Source organism: Sceloporus occidentalis, unplaced genomic scaffold (genome assembly GCF_023333645.1).
Source record: "Sceloporus occidentalis isolate IW3139 unplaced genomic scaffold, rSceOcc1.0.p SCAF_21, whole genome shotgun sequence".
Lineage (NCBI taxonomy): Eukaryota > Metazoa > Chordata > Lepidosauria > Squamata > Phrynosomatidae > Sceloporus > Sceloporus occidentalis.
The window spans coordinates 14,534,039-14,554,095 of NW_028317001.1; the positions used below are offsets into that span (position 1 = coordinate 14,534,039).

General features: G+C 43.9%; 1 protein-coding gene across 1 annotated transcript; it reads left to right on the forward strand.

Annotated features, from left to right (window-relative positions):
* Positions 1-2,729: 2,729 nt before the first annotated feature.
* On the forward strand, positions 2,730-19,929 carry LOC149301654 (uncharacterized). The gene is made up of 5 exons (XM_089484343.1): positions 2,730-2,790; positions 4,094-4,265; positions 5,106-5,226; positions 8,566-9,129; positions 19,838-19,929. Exons 2-5 carry the CDS (start codon positions 4,191-4,193, stop codon positions 19,927-19,929), a joined length of 852 nt encoding a protein of 283 aa, XP_089340469.1. The 5' UTR covers positions 2,730-2,790; positions 4,094-4,190.
* The last annotated feature ends 128 nt before the right edge of the window (positions 19,930-20,057 follow it).

Consider the following 20,057-nt stretch of genomic DNA (forward strand, 5'->3'; position numbering starts at 1 on the left):
GTGATTCCAGAGTTGGTTGGTTTGCTCTTTGCTCCGTTCTGAACTTCTGGCTCTCAAAGGGAGTCGTTGGAGAGAGAGAGAGAGAGAGTGTGTTTTTTCTTCAGCCCTCTTTCTGATTGGCTGAAACTGTTACAATCCAAAGGGTTGGTTGCATGCTGCAGGCAGCTTTCAGGCTGGAGCTGAAAGTCGCCGAAAATGCACTGAAATAGAGGAGGGCACGGAAATCACACGAAAAGCTCTGAAAAGTCACCGTTTTCGTGTGAAAGTCGCGAAATTGGCAACACTGCTCCCTTGATCCCATCCATTAAGCCCAGAAGCTGATGGGAAGGTTAGGATTCATTTCTTCCCTGGAGAAGTCACACTCTCTCAGCCTCAGAGGAGGGCAGGGACAGACCTCCTCCCTGGCCTAAATTTAGGAATCAGTCCAAGGACAAGATGGTCAGGTGACATCTGCCCCTTTTCTGGAGGGACTATTTCAGATCTAGGATCCATTTTAAGGCCACCAGGCTCAAACATAAACACTGATCTCAGTCAGAGTCCTTGGTGAGGAGATAGGTTTGATCCTGCTATACATCTGTGGATATAAGGATCCAATAGTACCAGCGGATCCTCATATGCACACATTCAGAACAAGGCTGCACCTGTCTATTCACAAGAAAGTCTCACTGAGGTCAGGACAAGCATGTTGTTGCTGTTGTTGCTGTTGTTGCAGTGTGCCTTGGCAAGATTTCTTCAGAGTGGTTTTTCCATCATATCCATCCACTGACGGCTGAGAGAGTGTGGCTTATTGCCCCAGTTCATCCACTGGGTTTATACAGCCAAGCCTGTACTCCAACCCTGGGCTACAGAGTCACCCAGGACATGATTTGGTTTCCTGGAAATACAGTGCTCGGAGGAAGCCTTTTGGTGCTGGACTAGGACTCTGGAGACCAGAGTTCGGATCTCGTTTGCTCAGCTTCAGAGGGTGGCAAAGGCAAAAAAACAAGGAGTCTTTAACAATGTGATTTCCAGAACTATATCTCCCAATCTTCCCTCCTTCTAAGGATCTCTTTTCACTGCCCTCCCTGCCAGGATCTCCCCCCAACTCTAGGAGTCTGTGTATTCCTGCATGGCAGAAGGAGGCTGGACTGGATGGCCCTTGGGGGTCTAGGAGTCTGTGTATTCCTGCATGGCAGAAGGAGGCTGGACTGGATGGCCCTTGGGGGTCTGGGGTTTTGTGTATTCCTGCATGGCAGAAGGAGGCTGGACTGGATGGCCCTTGGGGGCTAGGATTTTGGGTATTCCTGCATAGCACAAGGGGGCTGGACTGGATGGCCATTGGGGGTCTAGGAGTCTGTGTATTCCTGCATGGCAGAAGGAGGCTGGACTGGATGGCCCTTTGTGGTCTAGGATTTTGGGTATTCCTGCATGGAAGAAGGAGGCTGGACTGGATGGCCCTTGGGGGATCATTTCCAATTCTAGGGCTCTCAGATTTTCTTCTCTTCCCATTTTATGGAGGGCAAATGACTTTGCTTCAAACTCAGTTGCCACTAATTAAAGCAGTGTGTCCTAACCCCATTTGGGACTTTCAGCCCTTGCCTTCCCCATTTTAGCCTCTCTAGGCCAAAAGAATTCTGCAGAACTTAAAAGCCTCCATCTTATTCTAGTCTCAGAAGTGGTTAATAAGGGAGATCCTTTGCAGTCCATGCCTCTGGCCACCCTCTTTGGGGTCCCTTCTGACTTTGAGGCCCTTTGATCTTGCATTAGGGATTCCCTAAAGGCCTCCACCTGCCAAGTGCCAAGTGCTGAGACAGAAGCAGCCATTTTGTGTTACGGCGGCCATTTTGTGCTGCTTGTGACTGTCGGCAATAATGTTCCAGAACCTTCTGTAAGGCCTCCTCAGTTCAACTGAGAGGCTCCTCTTTCTCTCCCTAAGGCTCCAGAGTGAGAAGGAGGCCAGGCTCCTTGGGCCAAAAGGGAGTCAGTGTGTTTCTTGGTGTGTCTTTTGTGTCGCTTTTCTGAGAGGGTTTTCTTATACAGAAATGGGGAGGATAGTTTTCATACAAGCTTTATTCTTCTTCTTCACAAACATTGGGCTTTGGCTTCTGAGAGGAGGCTTGACCCCCAAAAAGGCCAAAAGTAGCTCCTTTGGGAGGTTTTAAAAGTCTTCTCACTTTTCTTATTAAGAGATTTTCAGGAAGCTGGCAGACCAGACAATCTCATATTACCAACAAACAAACAAACATACAAACAAACAAGAAGAACAAAAATAAGGATTAGACAGAAAAACAAACTGCTTATCTTTTAAAAAGTAAAACCATTTTTAAGGGTAAAAACCAGCCTTTGGTGCTTCTACACTTTTACAACTGACTCAGGCTGTATCTGTACTGAAGAAATAATTCAGATCGAAACCGCTTTAACTTTCCTGGCTCCATCCAGTGGAATCCTGGGCTTTGTAGTTTGTTGCAGCACTAGAGCTCTCTGGCAGAGAAGGCTAAGTGTCACAAACGAAAAAAACCCGGATTCCATAGCAATGAGAGATTAAAGCAGTATCAAAGTGCCTTATTTCTGCAGGACCTCCATTCCATTCTTCCCCTCAGTCTCTCTCTCTTCCCTGAAGGCCTCAAACTGCCAACTGCCAAGCGCTGAGGAAGAGGCAACCATTTTGTGTTCTGGAGGCCATTTAGTGCTTCTTGTGACTGTGGGGAACAATGTTCCAGAACCTTCTCTGAGTTGGACAGAGGCTTCTCTTTCTCGCCTGAGGCTCCAGAGTCAGAAGGAGGCCAGGCTCCTTGGGCCAAAAGGAAGGAAGTGTGTTTCTTTTTGTGTGTTTTGTGTGTCTTTTCAGATATGGTTTTCTTACAAAGCACTGCTCCTTCTGGGGAACATGGGTTTTAACAGGGATCAGAAATGGGGAGGATAGTTTTAATACAAGCCTTATTCTTATTCTTCACAAACATCAGGCTTTGGCTACTATCCCTGTTTTTAATAACTGTTTTAATAACTGTCCAGTAATTTAATGGTATTTTATTTCGGATGGGAGTGTTAGGGTTAGAGTTTGGGATATCATGAAACATGTTTTTATTGTATTGTATGGATCTTTTTATTGTAAGCTGCTAAAAGGTGGCCATTCTTGTGTAGTAATTGTCTTGTGATTAACTCCCACAACAGCCTTGTAAGGTAGGCTTCATAAACTCTTAGGGCTGGAAGGGAGCTCCAAGGGCCAAACAGTCAGCCCCATTCTGCCCTCCAAGTCCTCCGAACAGATGGCCATCCAGCCAAAGACTCCTCCCATGTGCTTTGAGGCAGCGTCTCCCATAGATTTGCTAAGAGGTCCCATTTTATTTTGGGTGATGATGCGCTCATTTCACATCTAGCTACAGGGACATAGCCAGGGTCCTCTCCAATTCCCCATCCCCTGACCCCCCTCCACTCTCACAAGGCATGGAGTGTCAGGACCATGGTGAACTGGTCTCAGGAAATGACATGCATGTGGCCAGTAGGTGGAGCTGTTGTGGGAGTCATTTACAGCTCTAGTGGCAGTTAGATGTGTCAGCATTTAAACAGTGCATCATTGGAATGTTGATGCAACTGTCAACTGTCATTCTCAACTGTCACTGAGGAAGAGTCAGACAGTGTGTGCCTCAGAGTGGGTTGTTACTGGTGTGGATGGTGGAGGGTGTCAATGTATATAGTGTTGTACACAGTGGAACTTCTTATATGAATAAAAGCCTCATCTGAGAGAAGATTACAGTGTCTCTTTGCTCATTGAGAAAGTGACAGGTGCTTGTTCAGCTCACAAGCTACTGACTACAGTCAAGGTGGAGAATCTGGCGCCATACGTTAACATGTTGCCTCACGTGCTGCGCAACATAGCAACATCAAAAGCATTTTAACATGGAGTATCTGTTGTGTAAGGGAGTTGCAGTGAATCTATGCTAGCTCCATGGGGCTTTGTTTGGTGAAGAGGGAGGAAGGGGATGTCCATCTCCGCATTGGCCCAAAGGAGGCATATGGCACCTGCGTATCTCACCAGCAGCATGCTGTTCTTTGTGTCTTCGAGTGGTGCAGGATTTCTTGACAAACCAAGCCTAACCCTAGTCTCTTTTCTCAGGAACTTCATCTCGGCCTCCTTGTACACAGCTTTGGGGCATATTTTACTTGAAGAGAACCAAGTGCAGGGCCACCAGGACCCCCTCCCTTCCCACCTGATGGCCAACACAGAGGCCAAGCAGAGAAAGTTGGGCTCCAAGAGAAAGAGGCTGGCGAAGTACAAGAACTCTTTGGTGAGTCTCCATCCTGACTATTAGCTTCATTTGTGTCACTGCTGGGGCAGCTCATGAAAGCAAGTGGAGAAGATATTGTCCCAGTTTGGCAGAGAAAGTCCTGGTTAATCCTCTGTCACCCCACGTTTTCAGGGGCTTTCAAAAGTGTAGGTTTCTCTCTCCTTCCACTTTCCCACTTCTCCTCAGCTCTCTTGGGTTGCTGAAAAATGACTTTCAAGGAGTTTGCACCCCATCAACTCAAAAGGTGGGAGAGGAGAGGAGATACATTGCCAGTGTCTTCACTTGCCAGAAGGCTGAGGCAAAAGCAAACTACTGTGCCCTTCCCCGCTTGTGTGATCTTCCTCATAAACAAATTTGGCCACCCTCTCCACCTTCTGGTGTTGCTTGTCCACATGTGCCATGCTTTTCCTGACTTTGAAATGATGGGAATATGGGAGACCATCTCTGGCTCTAAATTGATGGTAGGCCTATTGGTCCTCAGGTCCAGAGTGCTCCCCAGAACTGTTTTTTAAAAATGACATTTGCCTCTGAAATTTGGCAAGAAATGGCTGAATGCACCATAATTCTTTTGTGGCTAAATGTACTATATGTTTTGGGATAGTCAGTACCCTAATCCATCCTCAATGTCCCAGCCATGGCCTCAATTATATTGCTTACTATATTGAAAGGATTCGATACAAAATGGATCTGAAAGGCAGTAGCTTTTTCCTTGCTGACAGAATTTAAAGTTTATTTCCTGGACTGAATTCTGAATTGATGAAATAATATTTGGGATGCACCATGTGCTTTCCTCCCCTTTTCCTTAGTCACTCTCTGGATGAGGGCTATTTTCTATTTCAGGTGACCTTTGCAGATGTGGCGATATATTTCACCGAGGATGAATGGAAATTGTTGACAAAGAAACAGAAACTTTTGTACAATTATGTAATGATGGACAATTATGACAATGTGGCTTCTGTAGGTAAGGAACCTGAAACCATTGCTCTTTCTATAAAGACTGAGGACCCTTTCATACTATATTACCATGTCGCTATGATTCCACTAGAATTATAGAGTCATAGAGTTGGAATAGACCACAAGGACCATCCAGTTCAACCCCCTTCTGCCATGCAGGAATACACATTCAAATCACCCCCAAGAGATGGCCATCCAGCCTCTCTTTAAAGACCTCCAAAGAAAAGGACTGCACCAAACTCTAAGGGAGTATATTCCACTGTCAAAGAGCTCTTACTGTCACAAAGTTCCTCCTAATGTTTAGGTGGAACCTCTTTCCCTGTGGCTTGCATCCATTGTGGTTTCTCCTTTTCTCTGTAGCAGCAAAAGGCAAGCCTGCCCCTTGCGCAACATGACACCCTTTCAAATATTTAAACATGGATATCATATCCAATCTTTATCTTCTTTTCTCCAGGCTAAACATAACCAGCTCTTTAAGCTGCTCCTCATAGCGCTTGATTTTTTCCAGACCCTTCACCACTTTGGTTGCCCTCCTTTGGACATGCTCCAATTTGTCAACACCCTTTTTGAATTGTGGGGCCCAGAACTAGACACAGGATTATTCCAAGGGAGGCCTGACCAAAGCAGAATAGAGTGGCACTATTACTTCCCTTGATCTAGAAACTATTCTTGTATTGATGCAGCCTAGAATCACATTGGCCTTTTTAGCTGCCGCATCACACTGTTGGCCCATGTTCAACTTGCGGTCTACTAGGAGTCCTAGATCCCGTTCAAGCCTAGTTTAATTGTGATAGCAACATCCTGTAGAATATTTGAATCTGTAGTTTAGTGAGGCAATACTGCTCTCCAGTTTCTAAGGATTCCAAATACTCCATCCTAAACTGCCAATTTTAGGATTTTGTGGAAAGGAGCCATTGAGATTAATGCTTTTCACACCCAAATGGTACTCAGCACATCCCTGACCAAGTTTCCTACCTTTTTTGGCTCCTCTTCTATCCTTTTAAGGCTCGGGAGAGCCTTCTTGTGGGAAATACCTCCCTTGGGCCTGCAATGGCTCAGAGAGGGTCCAACAGTGGCCAAATGGCCTCCACTTCCCCAAAGGGATGCTATAGGATGTTGAGGGTCAAAATATTATTTCATCCCTTCCCCCCCCCCCCCTGGCAATACAATCTGGGGTTGCCCCTGAGATCTCCTACAAACCCCATAGTAGTCCATGCCTGTCTTATAGATGTTTTAAGGCTGCTCCCTCGTGCTTGACACTCACCAAAATTGGAGTCCAGGTCCCAGCCCCCATGCTCTGCCTTTGCCAATGAATTATTTGTAGATTGATTATCCTGCCTTTCTCAACAAATGGGCCTCAAAGTATCCCTTTTATGCATCACACTCTGTGGGTATGTGTCTGTGATGGAGAGACGGAGGGAAAGTTAAAAAATATAACGACAGGGAAAAGATGCTGAAAATGAGATGCTGAAGCGGTGCAGATGGGCAAGAGGGAAGGTTGGAGAGCGGAGGGAGAAAGGGAAGGGGATCTGGCAGATGGGAGCCAGGAGGGGAAGGCAGGAGCAAAGCCAGGATTGCCTAGCTCTGTCCGGAGAGGAAGGGACCTCTGGGAAGGGGCAGGAGAGGGGCCTTGGGGATTGGGAGGCAGCCACGAACATGACAGATTTTAAGAACTGAACTGATGAGAACCAGCGCAGGCTCTTGTTTTCAAACATATTAAGGGGTTCCATTTTGAAATTATGAGCAATGTCTATGAAGAAAGGAAAGGGCAACAGAAAAATTCCCTTTTCTCTAATGTTTCTTTTCCAACCTGAACTTCCTTAGCTCCATGGTTGATTTCAGAGGCTCTTTGTTACCCGAAATGATGGAGTCTGGGGAGGACACTGCCAAGTGCTATGCTTTTAAGGGAATACTTAGCTCAAAGGAGAGACTGGGGCAACAGTGACATCGGGAGTCATCCCGTTCTGTTAGGGGGATTCCATGCATTCTCAAGCCCTATATAAATGAACAGGGCTCCGCGCAGTTGAGCGGCTGCACCCGCCACCGCCACAGGCGTGATTAACCCTTATGGGGCAAACTGCCCCTTTTCCCAGTGTGCCTTTTTGTGTATCCTGAAATCTGTGTAAGGCATGCCCACCTATGACACAGGTGCACTGTACATACATACACACACATATAGGTGTTCACGCACACACACAAAAACTAGCTAACAAAGGTGGGAGTGGTGAATAGATGTTAGGCTTTCCTAATGATAATAAATAACCTAGATGGACCTTGATTCCAATTGCTGAGGGCCCAGAATGGGTAAAGAAACCAGTAACTCCCATGACAAGTGGAGCTGGCGAGAGTAGTGAGGTGTTTAGCAGTGTAAACCCAGAAAGTGTCTGTCTGCAACTGGACTGACGCTGAAGAACAGCCAGTTGGGCCTGATCTTTATACTGAAATTGTTGCTAGTGGGCAGAACCCAAGTTTTCTATAACGTTTAAATAGTTTTAGAATGTTTTCTGGGTGGAGAAAATATGGAACAAAATCAAATTGAATGCAATAGGTGCTTGGTGCAAATACCTCAGACATAAGGGATTAGCACACCGGTCCTCAGGTCCTTGTTGGCTCTGAATTCCAGTCCCATTCCCAAGCCATTGTACAGCGCAATTTGAGCATGATGCTCCCAGATGCAGCTCAACAATAACATAGCACAGTATGGAAACAACTTTCCAGATACAGGTTTTGGCAATGCACTAACTTCTCTTCACACTTAAAAATAAGTCACAGACACAGTTGATTTCATCCAAATCTTTGGAGGTTCTCTATCTTGAGATGCAAAATAATAAAAATATTTGCAAGCTCTCCTCTCTGACTTCCATCATGTTCACCAACTCCAATCCAATCCTATCCACAACAATCCAGATGTGTCCTGTATTCTGTATTGGTTGTGATTCATCTCATGGTGCCACACAACATGAAGTGTCCTCTGCAGTTAGCTTGCATCATGCCATGTGCTCTGACTCAGCACTCTCTGGCCGTCTCACAGGATATGATGCCACTTTTCAATAAAAATATTTTAACACATGTTTAAAAGAATCTTTTTTCAACAGTCTGTAGGACTATCTGCTTCTACTGATTACCTCAAGGTAGGTTCCCCACAATCTCTTCTTTGCCAGATCCTGTGAGTAAGGATATAATCGTTGCATGGATTTGGGGCATCTGCAACAGGGTCTTGCTCAAGTCACCCACCCCAACTTTATTAATTTAATCTCAAATAGGGAGGAGTGAATATAGGGCTAAATTTTGGGCTAACACTTTCCTCTCTTAACTCAGTATCATCTGTCATTATCCTTCTTTACAGAAGAACTTGTCAGTCATGAGAGAGTCCACACACCAGAAAAGCCATACAACTGCCAGAACTGTGGGAAACATTTTGCATACAAGTCGAACCTTGTCAAGCATCGGAGAGTCCACACCGGAGAGAAGCCGTACAAATGCCAGCATTGTGGGAAATGCTTTTCTCAGCCCTCAAACCTACTGACACACCAGAGAATCCACACAGGAGAGAAGCCATGCAAATGCCAGCATTGTGGGAACTGTTTTTCTCAGCAGTCAACCCTACTGACACACCAGAGAATCCACACAGGAGAGAAGCCATACAAATGCCAGCATTGTGTGAAATGTTTTTCTTTGAAGTCAACCCTACTGAAACACCAGAGAATCCACTCAGGAGAGAAGCCATACAAATGCCAGCATTGTGGGAAATGCTTTTCTCAGCCCTCAAACCTACTGACACACCAGAGAATCCACACAGGAGAGAAGTCATACAAATGCCAGCATTGTGGGAACTGTTTTTCTCACCAGTCAACCCTACTGACACACCAGAGAATCCACTCAGGAGAGAAGCCATACAAATGCCAGCATTGTGGGAACTGTTTTTCTCGGCAGTCAACCCTACTGACACACCAGAGAATCCACTCAGGAGAGAAGCCATGCAAATGCCAGCATTGTGGGAACTGTTTTTCTCAGCAGTCAACCCTACTGACACACCAGAGAATCCACTCAGGAGAGAAGCCATGCAAATGCCAGCATTGTGGGAACTGTTTTTCTCAGCAGTCAACCCTACTGAAACACCAGAGAATCCACTCAGGAGAGAAGCCATACAAATGCCAGCATTGTGGGAAATGTTTTTCTTTGAAGTTAAACCTACTGACACACCAGAGAGTCCACTCAGGAGAGAAGCCATACAAATGCCAGCAGTGTGGCAAATGCTTTTCTTGGAGGTCAGGCCTATTCCGTCACCAGAGAGGCAACACAGGAGAGAAGCCACACAAACCCAAGCAGTGAACGAACATTATTTTTGTAAAGAAGGAATACAAAATATTTCTTCAATCCAGCGGTGCTAAAAGGCCCTTATGATTTTATATGTACGATTTTTCTGTCCATATGTCTGTGTATGTTTTAAAGTTATGTTTTGTTAAGTTTAGTTTTTAATTGCTACTAGTAAAGATAATTGCTTTGGGTTATAAATTTGGCTGGGGATTGTGGGTCGTGGTTTAGGTTAGTTAGATGAGGGGCTGGGATTTGTTGCAGCTAGCTAGAATACAATGATAGCATTCAGAATTTGTGGGATGTTGGCCGAAGAAAGTTGGGGACCGGTAGTAACACAAAGGGAGCAAGCTTCTTCGAATGTCTGGGGCAGGGAGAGATTGTGTGTGTGAGAAGGATGGCAAAGTGGGTCTGGTTAATAGTAGGGATAGATGGTGGGAATTGTCGGTGGGGGCTAGGTTTTGTAGAAGGTTGAGTTTTAGGTTTAGAGTTTCAATATATTCTTTGGCTTGGGGAGGGCAGTTCTGGCTTAAAAACTGAATTTCTGACTATGTTTTCAATAAAGTTCTTTGCTATTTCAACACACTGGACTTGTGAATTTGCACAAAACTGACCCTTTCTCCTGTCCTCAGTAGTCAGCTCCATTCCCAACCATAAGAACAGCAGAGGCAAACACACATATATCTATATATATCTATATACCTACAGTATACACAGAGAGGCTATTTCCAAAGCAGAACCTTTCTTTCCTGCCTCTCCTGGGCTCCATTGCGGCCTCTTCAAAATCTCTTCGAAGGAAAGAAGGAAGGAAGTAAGGAAGGGGGGGGGGGCTGCTGAACCCCTGGCGAACTCCTTCTCTTCCCTCTAAAGCCGACAGTGGAATAAACAGCAGCAGCAGGAATGATTTGATAAATAAGCAAGGCAACATGATTAAATTAAAAAGTTAGAAGAAATAAGAGAAGAAGGTAAACAACGTAACTGGCTTATTTTCCGGCAAATAAAAGAGAGATTTTTGTTGGATATGAAAACATATGGAATAGAAATAATTAGTACAGAAATACAAGGAAATGTGCTTGCTATAAAGAATGGTCCACTTGTGAAATTGTATAAAATCCTGTTAAAACATGAGATGGAATCTGAGGTGGTTAAAGAAAACATGGTTCAATGGCCAAGAAATCTAGGACCCAATATTGAGATGGAAGAATGGGAGTTATCCTGGAAAAGGAAGATAAAATACACAGCTTCCCAAGCCCTACTACAAAGTATTTTTATATCTAAGACTTGTTCTGATGGGTGCTGGATGTGCGGAAATGAAAAGGGCACATATTTCCATCTCTGCTGCTCCTGTGTCAAAGTGAAAGAATACTGGAATACATTCTATAACAAGACTGGTAGAAGAATGGGACAAAGTGATGGACTATATCAAAATGATAGAAGATTTAAGGGGATTCATAGAATCATAGAGTTGGAAGAGACCCCAAGGGCCACCCAGTCCAACCCCATTCTGCCATGCAGGAACTCTCAATCAAAGCATGCCTGACAGATCGCCATCCAGCCTCTGTTTGAACACTTCCAAGGAAGGAGACTCCACTATACTCCAAGGAAGGAGTGTGTTCCACTATCGGACAGACTTACTGTCAGGAAGTTCTTCCTAATGGTGAGGTGGAATCTCTTTTGCCGTAGCTTGCATCCATTGCTCTGGGTCCTAGTCTCTGGAGCAGCAGAAAACAAGCTTGCTCCCCTCTCAATATGACATCCCTTCAAATATTTAAAAAGGGCTATCATATCACCTCTTAACCTTTTCTTCTCCAGGCTAAACATCCCCAGCTCTCTTAGTCGTTCCTCATATGACATAGTTTCCAGACCCTTCACCATTTCAGTTGCCCTCCTATGGGCATTTTCCAACTTAACATCTTTGTTAATTGTGGCCAGAACTGGACACAATATTCCAAGTGGGGCCTGACCAAAGCAGAACAGAGAGGCGCTATTTCTTCATTTGATCTAGACACTATACTTCTATTGATGCATCTAAAATTGCATTGGCCTTTTTAGCTGCCGTGTCGCACTGTTGACACATGTTCAACTTGTGGTCTACTTGGACTCCTAGATCCCTTTCATATGTAGTTTCATTAAGCCAGGTGTCCCCCATCCTATATCTGTGCATTTTATTTTTCCGCCCTGAGTGCAGTACCTTACATTTTGCCATGTTGAATTTCATTTTGTTAGCTTTGGCCCAGCTTTCTAGTCTGTTCAGGCCCTTTTGAATTTTGACCCTGTTCTCTGGAGTATTAGCTAGTCCTCCTAGTTTGATGTCATCTGCAAATTTGAAAGATATGCCCCAAATTGTGTCATCTAAGTCCTTAATAAGGATGTTGAATAGCACTAGGCCCAGGACAGAGCCCCACTGGACACCCCACTGGTCACTTCTCTCCAGGATGAAAAGAAGCCCTTGTTGAATACCCTTTGGGGTCAGCCGGTCAACCAATTACAAATACATGCAACAGTTTCCTTGTCCAGCTTGTTTCATGTTTTTGTTTTATATACTGTTTAATTTGGTTAACTGTTATTGAGGAACATAGCTACGAGATTCTATGATATGTGGGTGCCCTATAAACCTTTTAATAAATGAACAGGTATTGCAATCCACTCTGAAGAAACCTACCAAGAAAACCCCTTCATAAACTCCCATAAGGTCACCATAAGACCTGGAAACAACAGGAAGGCAGACCCCAAGAACAACATTGGGAAATAGGTGCAAGCCTTGCCTTGGGAAAGTGGAATGACTGGGCTCCAGTCAATGGAGGTCTTCTTCAGGCAGTAAAGGGAGGTTTATGCAAATGCAGAGTGACATCACTGCTATGAAAGGCTCTCTTGACCAATCAGAGAGCAAGATGAAGGTTCTTCTGGAAGCTTCCGTGAGAAGTAGATATAAGGCCTGAGAGACCAAGAGACAGTTGGGGGAATTGTGTCGGTTGGAGACCGAGAGAGAGAGAGTTAAAGAGCGGATCTTGGAAGTTAGTCTCAGAATTGAACGTTTGGGTTTATTTCTTTAATAGCTTGTGTGAATTGAACATTATATACTTACAAATATTGTACCTTCAAGATCCTTAATATCTTGTATGACTTATATTTCATATCTATTTTCATATCTATCTCTTTTCCCCCCATTTCTAACCAATCCAAATCTGGGACATCAGAGAGTCCACAAAGGGGAGAAGACGCACAAATCCCAGTAATGAACTAATAATCTTTTTGTCAATTAGTAATACAAAAATTATATTTTCAATTCAGTGGTGCTAAGAAAAGGCTCTTGTGATTTTCCTGGTAAGGTTTGTCTGTCCATATGTATGTTTATGTTTTAAGGTTGTATTTCTTAAGTTTAGGTTTTCATTGCTAATTGTATATATAATTACTTTGTGTTGTAAATTTGGCTGGGGATTGTGGGTCGTGGTATAGGTTATGTAGATGGGGGGCTGGGATTTGTTGCAGCTGGCTAGAATAGTTTTGGGAATGATAGCTTTTGCAAAGTGTGGGATGTTGGCTTAAGAAAGTTGGGGGCAGGTATTAACAGAAAGGGCTAGTTTCTGGGAATGGCAAAGGGGGGCTTGTTACTTGTGGGGCATAGACTCTGGGAATTGGAGGTGGGGGCTAGGTTTAGAAAAGTGTGGAGTTTTAGGTTTGGGGGTTTTAATGTATTGCTTTTATTGGAATGGGCAGTTCTGTTTTAAACACTGAATTCCTAAGTGTTCTCAATAAAGTTGTTTGCTGTTTCAACACACTGGACTCTTTGATGCACAGAAGTTCTGAATTTGCTCAAACTGACCCTTTCTTCTCTCCTCAGTCCTCACCTCCATTCCCAGCCATAACAACAGCAAAGGAAAACACACACACACAAACATACAAGATACACAGAGCGAGCTATATTTCCAAACTAGAGTCTTCCTTTCCTGCCTTTCCTTCCTGAGTCCAGCTCTGCACCTTGGGCTCCATTGTGGTCTCCTCAAAGGAAGAAAGGAGGGAAGGAAGGGGAGGCCCCTGAACTCCCGGTGCATACCTTCCTTTCCCACAAAGTCCGCCAGCAGAATAAGAAGCAGCAGCAGCAGCCTGGCCCTAGCAATCCTTGTGCATAAATTCACAAATAAAGGGATTCATGACATATTGTGACCCATTGTGACCTGAGTCTGCTCCTCCTTACCTGAAGGATTGAGACAGGACTGTTGTGATCTCGCCCTGAGGTTCCTTGCCTGAAAGACTGAGATGGGACTATTATGGCTTCAGGCTCATGCTCTTTACCTGAAGGATTGAGATTGGCCCACTGTAACTTCAGTCTGATGCTGCTTGCCTGAAAGATTGAGACGGGACTATTGTGACCTAAGGCTGGTGCTTCTTACCTGGAGGTTTGATACTGGTCCATTACAACATCATACTGATGCTCATTGCCTGAGAAATTGAGACTGGCATAGTGTGATTTAAGGCTGATGCTCCTTGCCTGCACGATAGGGACTATTGTGACCTCAGGCTGATGCCCCTTTCCTGGTGGATTGAGGCTAGACTATTGTGAGTTCAGGAAGATGCTTCTTTCCTGAAGGATTGAGACTGTCCCATTGTGACCTCAGTCTGATGCTCCTTGCCTGAACCTTTGAGACTGTCTTATTGTGACTTCAGTCTGATGCTCCTTGCCTGAAGCATTGAAACTGCCCCATTGTGACTTCAGTCTGATGCTCCTTACTATTAAAACTCCCAACCCTCCTCCCAATGATAAAAACATTAATCAATCCCTAAAAAGCTATTAAACAGCAAGAAAATTTAAAACATCCAAAACACAATATAATAAAAAAGTTTTTTCAGTCAAGAATTGAATCGTTTTCTGAAGCGGAGGGCAGAAATGATACATCAATAACAATTTCCATAACAGTAACGATGGCAAGGGTAAGGGTCAGGGTGAGGGAGAGGCAAGGGACTACATCTAATCTAGTCTGAAAAGGCCTGCTGGAAGAGATCCGTCTTAATAGCCTTCCTAAAGGCTTCCAAGGTGGAAATATGATGGATCTCATCCGGAGGTCATTCCAGAGCCTGGGAGCGGCTGATGAGAAGGACCTCTGGGTCATCGCTGAAAGTCTGGTCTTCTTAAGTTGTAGCAGGTTCTTCCCAGAGGAAATGAGTCTGCGGTGGATTGTATGGGAGGAGGTTCTCCCACAAGTAGTCAGGACCCATGTCATGTAGGGCTTTGAAGGTTAAAACCAACACCTTGCATCTTGCCTGGAAACTAATGGACAGCCAGTGGAGGGGTTTAAGAACCGGTGTCAAATACAAAGCATCACACAGGATAGGGTTCAATAACATTGGAAACAACATTTTGGGGGTGGGGGGGAGATTTTATCTGGAGTCCTGAGGGAGGGGGCTCTGGGAGGGAGAGAAGAGCCAAAATCTAGGCCAAAGTCAAGAGAGGGAGACGGAGGGATCTCAAAACTCTGGCAATCCCTTGGAAACCTGGGAACTAGGTTTAAGGTCCTCCCTTCATTCCAAATGCCACTGCCCTGGTCTTGAAGGGAGATAAGAACCAGCAGTACCTGCTTGACTTGATCCCCTTCCCCTCTGCCATTCCCTTCTCTTTTGTATCGTGTCTTTTTAGATTGTGAGCCTGAGGAGCAGGGAATTGTCTAATTAACTATCTGTAAGCTGCACTGGGATCCTTTGTGGCCGAAGAGAAAAGAATAAATACTCTAAATACATAAGTATAGAAGCAACAATTCCCAAATTATTGTGTTATAGCATTAGCAATACAGCATGTACATTTCTGTACTGCTTATCAGTGCACTCAGCACTCCCTAAATGGTTTACAACCTGTAAGCCAATTGCCCCCAACAAGCTGGCTACTCATTTGACTGACCTATGAAAGGATGGAAGGATGAGTGGACCTTGGAGCCTGGCCTGGGATTGAACTCACTACCCTGGCTGCAACACTGACATTTACTGAAGAAGTAAAGCCCTCCCTTCAGCCACCATCTTGGGGGGAGAGAGGCAGGCTAGCTCCAACTGCCTGCCTGAAAGAAGAAAAAGCCCTCCTTCCGACCAACATCTTGAGGGGGAGAGAGGCCTGGCCTGAAAGACTAAGAGCCCTCCTTCTGACCACCATCTTGAGGGGGAGAGAGGCCTGTTATGTTTTATTTTGACTATGTATTGTACTTGCTGTTGTACACCGCTTTGATCTAATTACGAAAAGCGGTATATAAATAAACATTATTATTATTATTATTATTATTATTATTTAACCACTGTGCCACCACTGCCCCAGGTTCTCCACCATCTTCTAGTCTAGACAATTCAACATCCCCCTTACTTTCTTCTCTGTGTGGCTAATGTAATATTTCATTGTTCTATGACCTTTAAGCCAAATAACCAGAGTACAATATTGCTGCAAACTTCATTTAATTCCAAAATATAGCACACTTGGAATATTCTGAAGAAGCTGAATAAGGAAATCAGATTACATCGTACTGTTTACAGACTCGAGTCTGTCTTTTTCACATCATATACAAGTTGTTAACTGCCCTTGAACGGGTCCCAAGGCCCCCTACTCATGCTGACCCTGTGGATGAGACATCTCCAAGACCCCTGTCCTCCATTGCTCTGCTTAGGTCCTGCAGATTCAGGTCCGATTATTGACTCTACCCATTGGGCATGCGGTTATCTCTACCTTCTATTTTTCCTAGCATTTTTGTCCTTCCTAATGAGTCATGCCTTCTTGTGATGTGTCCAAATACGACAGGCTCAATTTAGTCATCTTGGCTTCCAGAGAGAGTTCTGTCTTGATCTGCTTTAGAACCCATTTGTTTGGCTTTTTGGCTGTCCATGGGATCCTTAGCACTTTTCCCCACCATCGCATCTCGAATGAGTTGATTTTCTCCCTCTTGGCTTTAACTGTCCAGTTCTCACATGTGTATAAAATGATGAGGAATCCCATGACTTAGACAATTCTAGTTTTAGTTCTCACTTGTTTATCTTCAGGATCTCGTCTAGTTCTTTCATCGCTGCCTTCCCCATTCCTAGTCTTCCTCTGATTTCTTGACTGCAGTCTCCATTCTGATCAATGCTTGATCCAAGGTACAAGAACTCTTTAATTGTTGCGATTTACTCACAGTCTAAGTTGAATTTATGCAGCTTCTCCATGGTTGTTATTTTTCTTTTCTTTATGTTCAGCAGTAATCCTGCCTTTACACTTTCACATCAGCCCTTTTCACATCATATACAAACAGTTACTTAAACATCTAAACAAAGGCCTGACTTTCAGTGTCACACCACTGATCACAACACACATAGTGGTTTTATGGGCACATACCTGTCATCACACACCTCATCCCTTTGCTGTTTTGCTTCTTTGTGTGTGAGGATCTGTTTCTCTCACAATTTTTCTTCCTTACTGATTTTTCTCTTTCTATTCTCATGGCTTTTCTCTCTATTAATCTCCCACTTCACTTTCTCTCTCTCTCTCCTCTCCCTCCATATTTTCCTTCTGTATGAGAAAAAAAGAAACTACGTTTCTGACTCTCTAAGACTTATCCCTCCCTCACAGACACACAAGGCATTAAGTGCATGTCTGCATCCATTGGAAAGATGGTCAATATGCCCACTGCCACCTCCCAAAAAGTGGGAGATTTCAAGTGTATGTAATGAGAAGTAACATCCTCGATAAGGACATCACACATTATGACTTTTGTAGATCAGAGAGTGAGCTGGTTTACACAGAATTCAACCCCATTACATGATGAGCCACATTTTCTTTCTTTAATGTGTTTATTGCACTTACATTCCTGCTTTTCTCCCAAAATGGGATACAAGGTGGCTTACAATAATCTTTAAAACATTCAACTAATACATTAATTTACAAAAGCTATAAAGAAATTAAGCGTCAGCATTGAAAACACGACTAAAACACTAAAAACAAAAACGTATTTAAAACAGTTTATATATATACAATATATGTCTAGAGAGAGAGAGCATACCATGTCACATGCTGCAACTCCATAGTTAAAATCCCAAAGCTTGCCCAAATAGAAATGCCTCCATCTACCAGAAGAAAGACAGGAGGGAAGGAGCCAACCGGACTTTCTGTGGACCCAAGTCCTACCTATTGGGATCAGCCACGGATAAGGCTCTCTGCCGAAACCTTACTAACCCTGTCTGTGAGGATGGTGGGACTGTGAGGACGCCCTCCCTTTAGATGTCAATGCACACCTTGGTTTATATCAAGAGATAGGACTTTTCCAATATTAAAAACAAAAGCTGTATGCTCACACACGCAGTTTCCCATCTCCACTCCTGCTTTTTCATACATTGGAAGAAGAGATGGGTCATTCCTTCTATGGACTTAAACAGACCTCTGTGACATCCAAACATGAACAATGTGATTTCCCTAAACGCAACTTGACAAAAACCAAGCAAATAGGAACAAAGGTATCAGATCTTGGTTTGTTTTAACCAGAGCTTACCCATAAAAAACAACACTGTGGCTTCTCCAAAGGATTCTTTAAACTTGAGTAGCTGGAGCTAATTAGTTTGCGTCTTCATACTATCGTGAGGAGGAGGGAAGCCTCAGATCTGACCTAAATGCATTGCTGATCACTTCTATCCTGACCGTCTTCAATAAAGTTATTTTGTTTATTCAATTAAAAAAGAATTGGAAGCAAATGCTTTCAAGCCCCTTCTCCAGCGAGCAAAAAGAGGAGGGCAGAGTATGAGAGCTCAAGGCTCATATGCTATTCACATCACAAGAAACCATGGTTTCCCATTACAATAATATCAGGGCAGCATGTACATTAGATAGGGCTTTAAGTACCAAATGCTGAAAAACACACTCAGTAGCACACAGAAGATATAAGGGAAACTGTCGCATGGAGCAGGTCAGTGTCACCAAGTGTGGAAGAAGAAGAAGAAATGTTTTATATACTGCCTCATATGGAGATCTCTGGTCAGCTCTATCAGTAACAGACTTCCCTCGGGTGATATTCTCCTGGCATTTTTGGACTACAAATCCCTATCAGTTCCTAAAGTGGAATGATATACACAAGTTACTCTTCAAAATATCTAGAAGATTGGGGAAAGCTCTGAGTGACTTTTCAGGGACAGGGATAGATCTTTCTTAGCTTCCTTTCTACATAAGATCCTACACAAAAACTGAACACAGAACCTCCTACATGCAAAGCATGAATGCTGTCAGTGCATTAGAGCACCTTTCTTGCAATGTGGTAAAAATACATACCAGGACCTATAACCTGTAGAACAGGAGAGACATGATTTGGAGGTGAAGAAGGGACACTCCTTTTTCAGCATGAGATTAGCCCACATGGACAGTAAGTAAGAAAAAGATTAAACAAAGAGGTTACAGGTTTATTTAGATAGGGTACTTAAGATGTCACAAGCTTTAGAGGGAAATCATTGGTGATCACTGATGACATGACAATGTCCAGCAGATGACTGACACAGGAACAGCCACATCCCACCAAATACTTTAAAAGGAAGCACCAGAGGATGGGGGTGGAAAATCACTCTCCGTCTACCATTTATTACTATTCTGAGAACACAGTCATTCATTCTCTGTCACCCACTGACCACAATTCTCTGCATGGAATAGAATTTGCTGGAAATACAAAACACAGTACAACAGTGATTCAACAAAACAGTGATGAAAAACAGCAAAGAGAACACCAGAAGCAGGGAATAAACCTATGGCCAACTTCTGACAGAGTTGTGCCAGAGATTCCTAGAGAGAACATATCAATCGAAACCTCAAATAATCAAATCTGCAAAAGTCAAAAGAAGGACAAAAGTCAAAGTTGCAAACGTGGAGGGACAACTCCACTCCATAAAGCTAAAAAGCAGCTTCATATCTTTTTGTGCTAGAAAAGGGAAAAGTTTAGAAGGACTATGTATTTTGCAGGTATTATATTGGCATAGAATTTGGGGGAGAAGGCAACTTTCACTGAATTACGTACAAATAGGTGTGTCTGTGAGCGTGTGTGTGCACCGTCTTCAAGTCGCCTGTCAATGTATGCTGACCCCATGAATTTCATGTGTCTTCTAAGGCAAGGAAAGACTCAGCCATGGTTTTGCTAATCCCTTCCTCTGAAATATAGCCTGCAGCACCTGACCTTTGTTGGCAGTCTCCCATCCATTACTATCCAGGGCTGACTCTGCTTAGCTCCTAAGATCAAATGGGCATTGGTGCCTTCAAAGTTTTTAGGCCAAATACACCTCCACTACAAGCGAATTCCCACAACTCTTGTGCAGCTGCTGGGTCTTCCCAGATACAGACACATCTTGGAAATCCTTGAGAGAAAGGGCAATGGATGGCATGAAGGAGAGCATCACTTTCATCAGACCCAACATGGACCCCTAAGCCTCTTCCTCATGTACTGAAGGTAGACAAAATAGAATGGAAAATGGCCATAGTATAGCCATAGTTCAGCCTGTTTCCATTTCATTCACTTCAAAAGGAATAATTAATGATGCATTTGGGGCCTATAA

Bases quoted from the DNA above. Each gene is read 5' to 3' on its own strand.
- LOC149301654 (XM_089484343.1), top strand. From the start codon at position 4,191: ATGGCCAACACAGAGGCCAAGCAGAGAAAGTTGGGCTCCAAGAGAAAG. The intron at 4,266-5,105 runs GTGAGTCTCCAT...TTTCTATTTCAG, and splicing joins CGAAGTACAAGAACTCTTTG to GTGACCTTTGCAGATGTGGC. The intron at 5,227-8,565 runs GTAAGGAACCTG...CCTTCTTTACAG, and splicing joins TGACAATGTGGCTTCTGTAG to AAGAACTTGTCAGTCATGAG.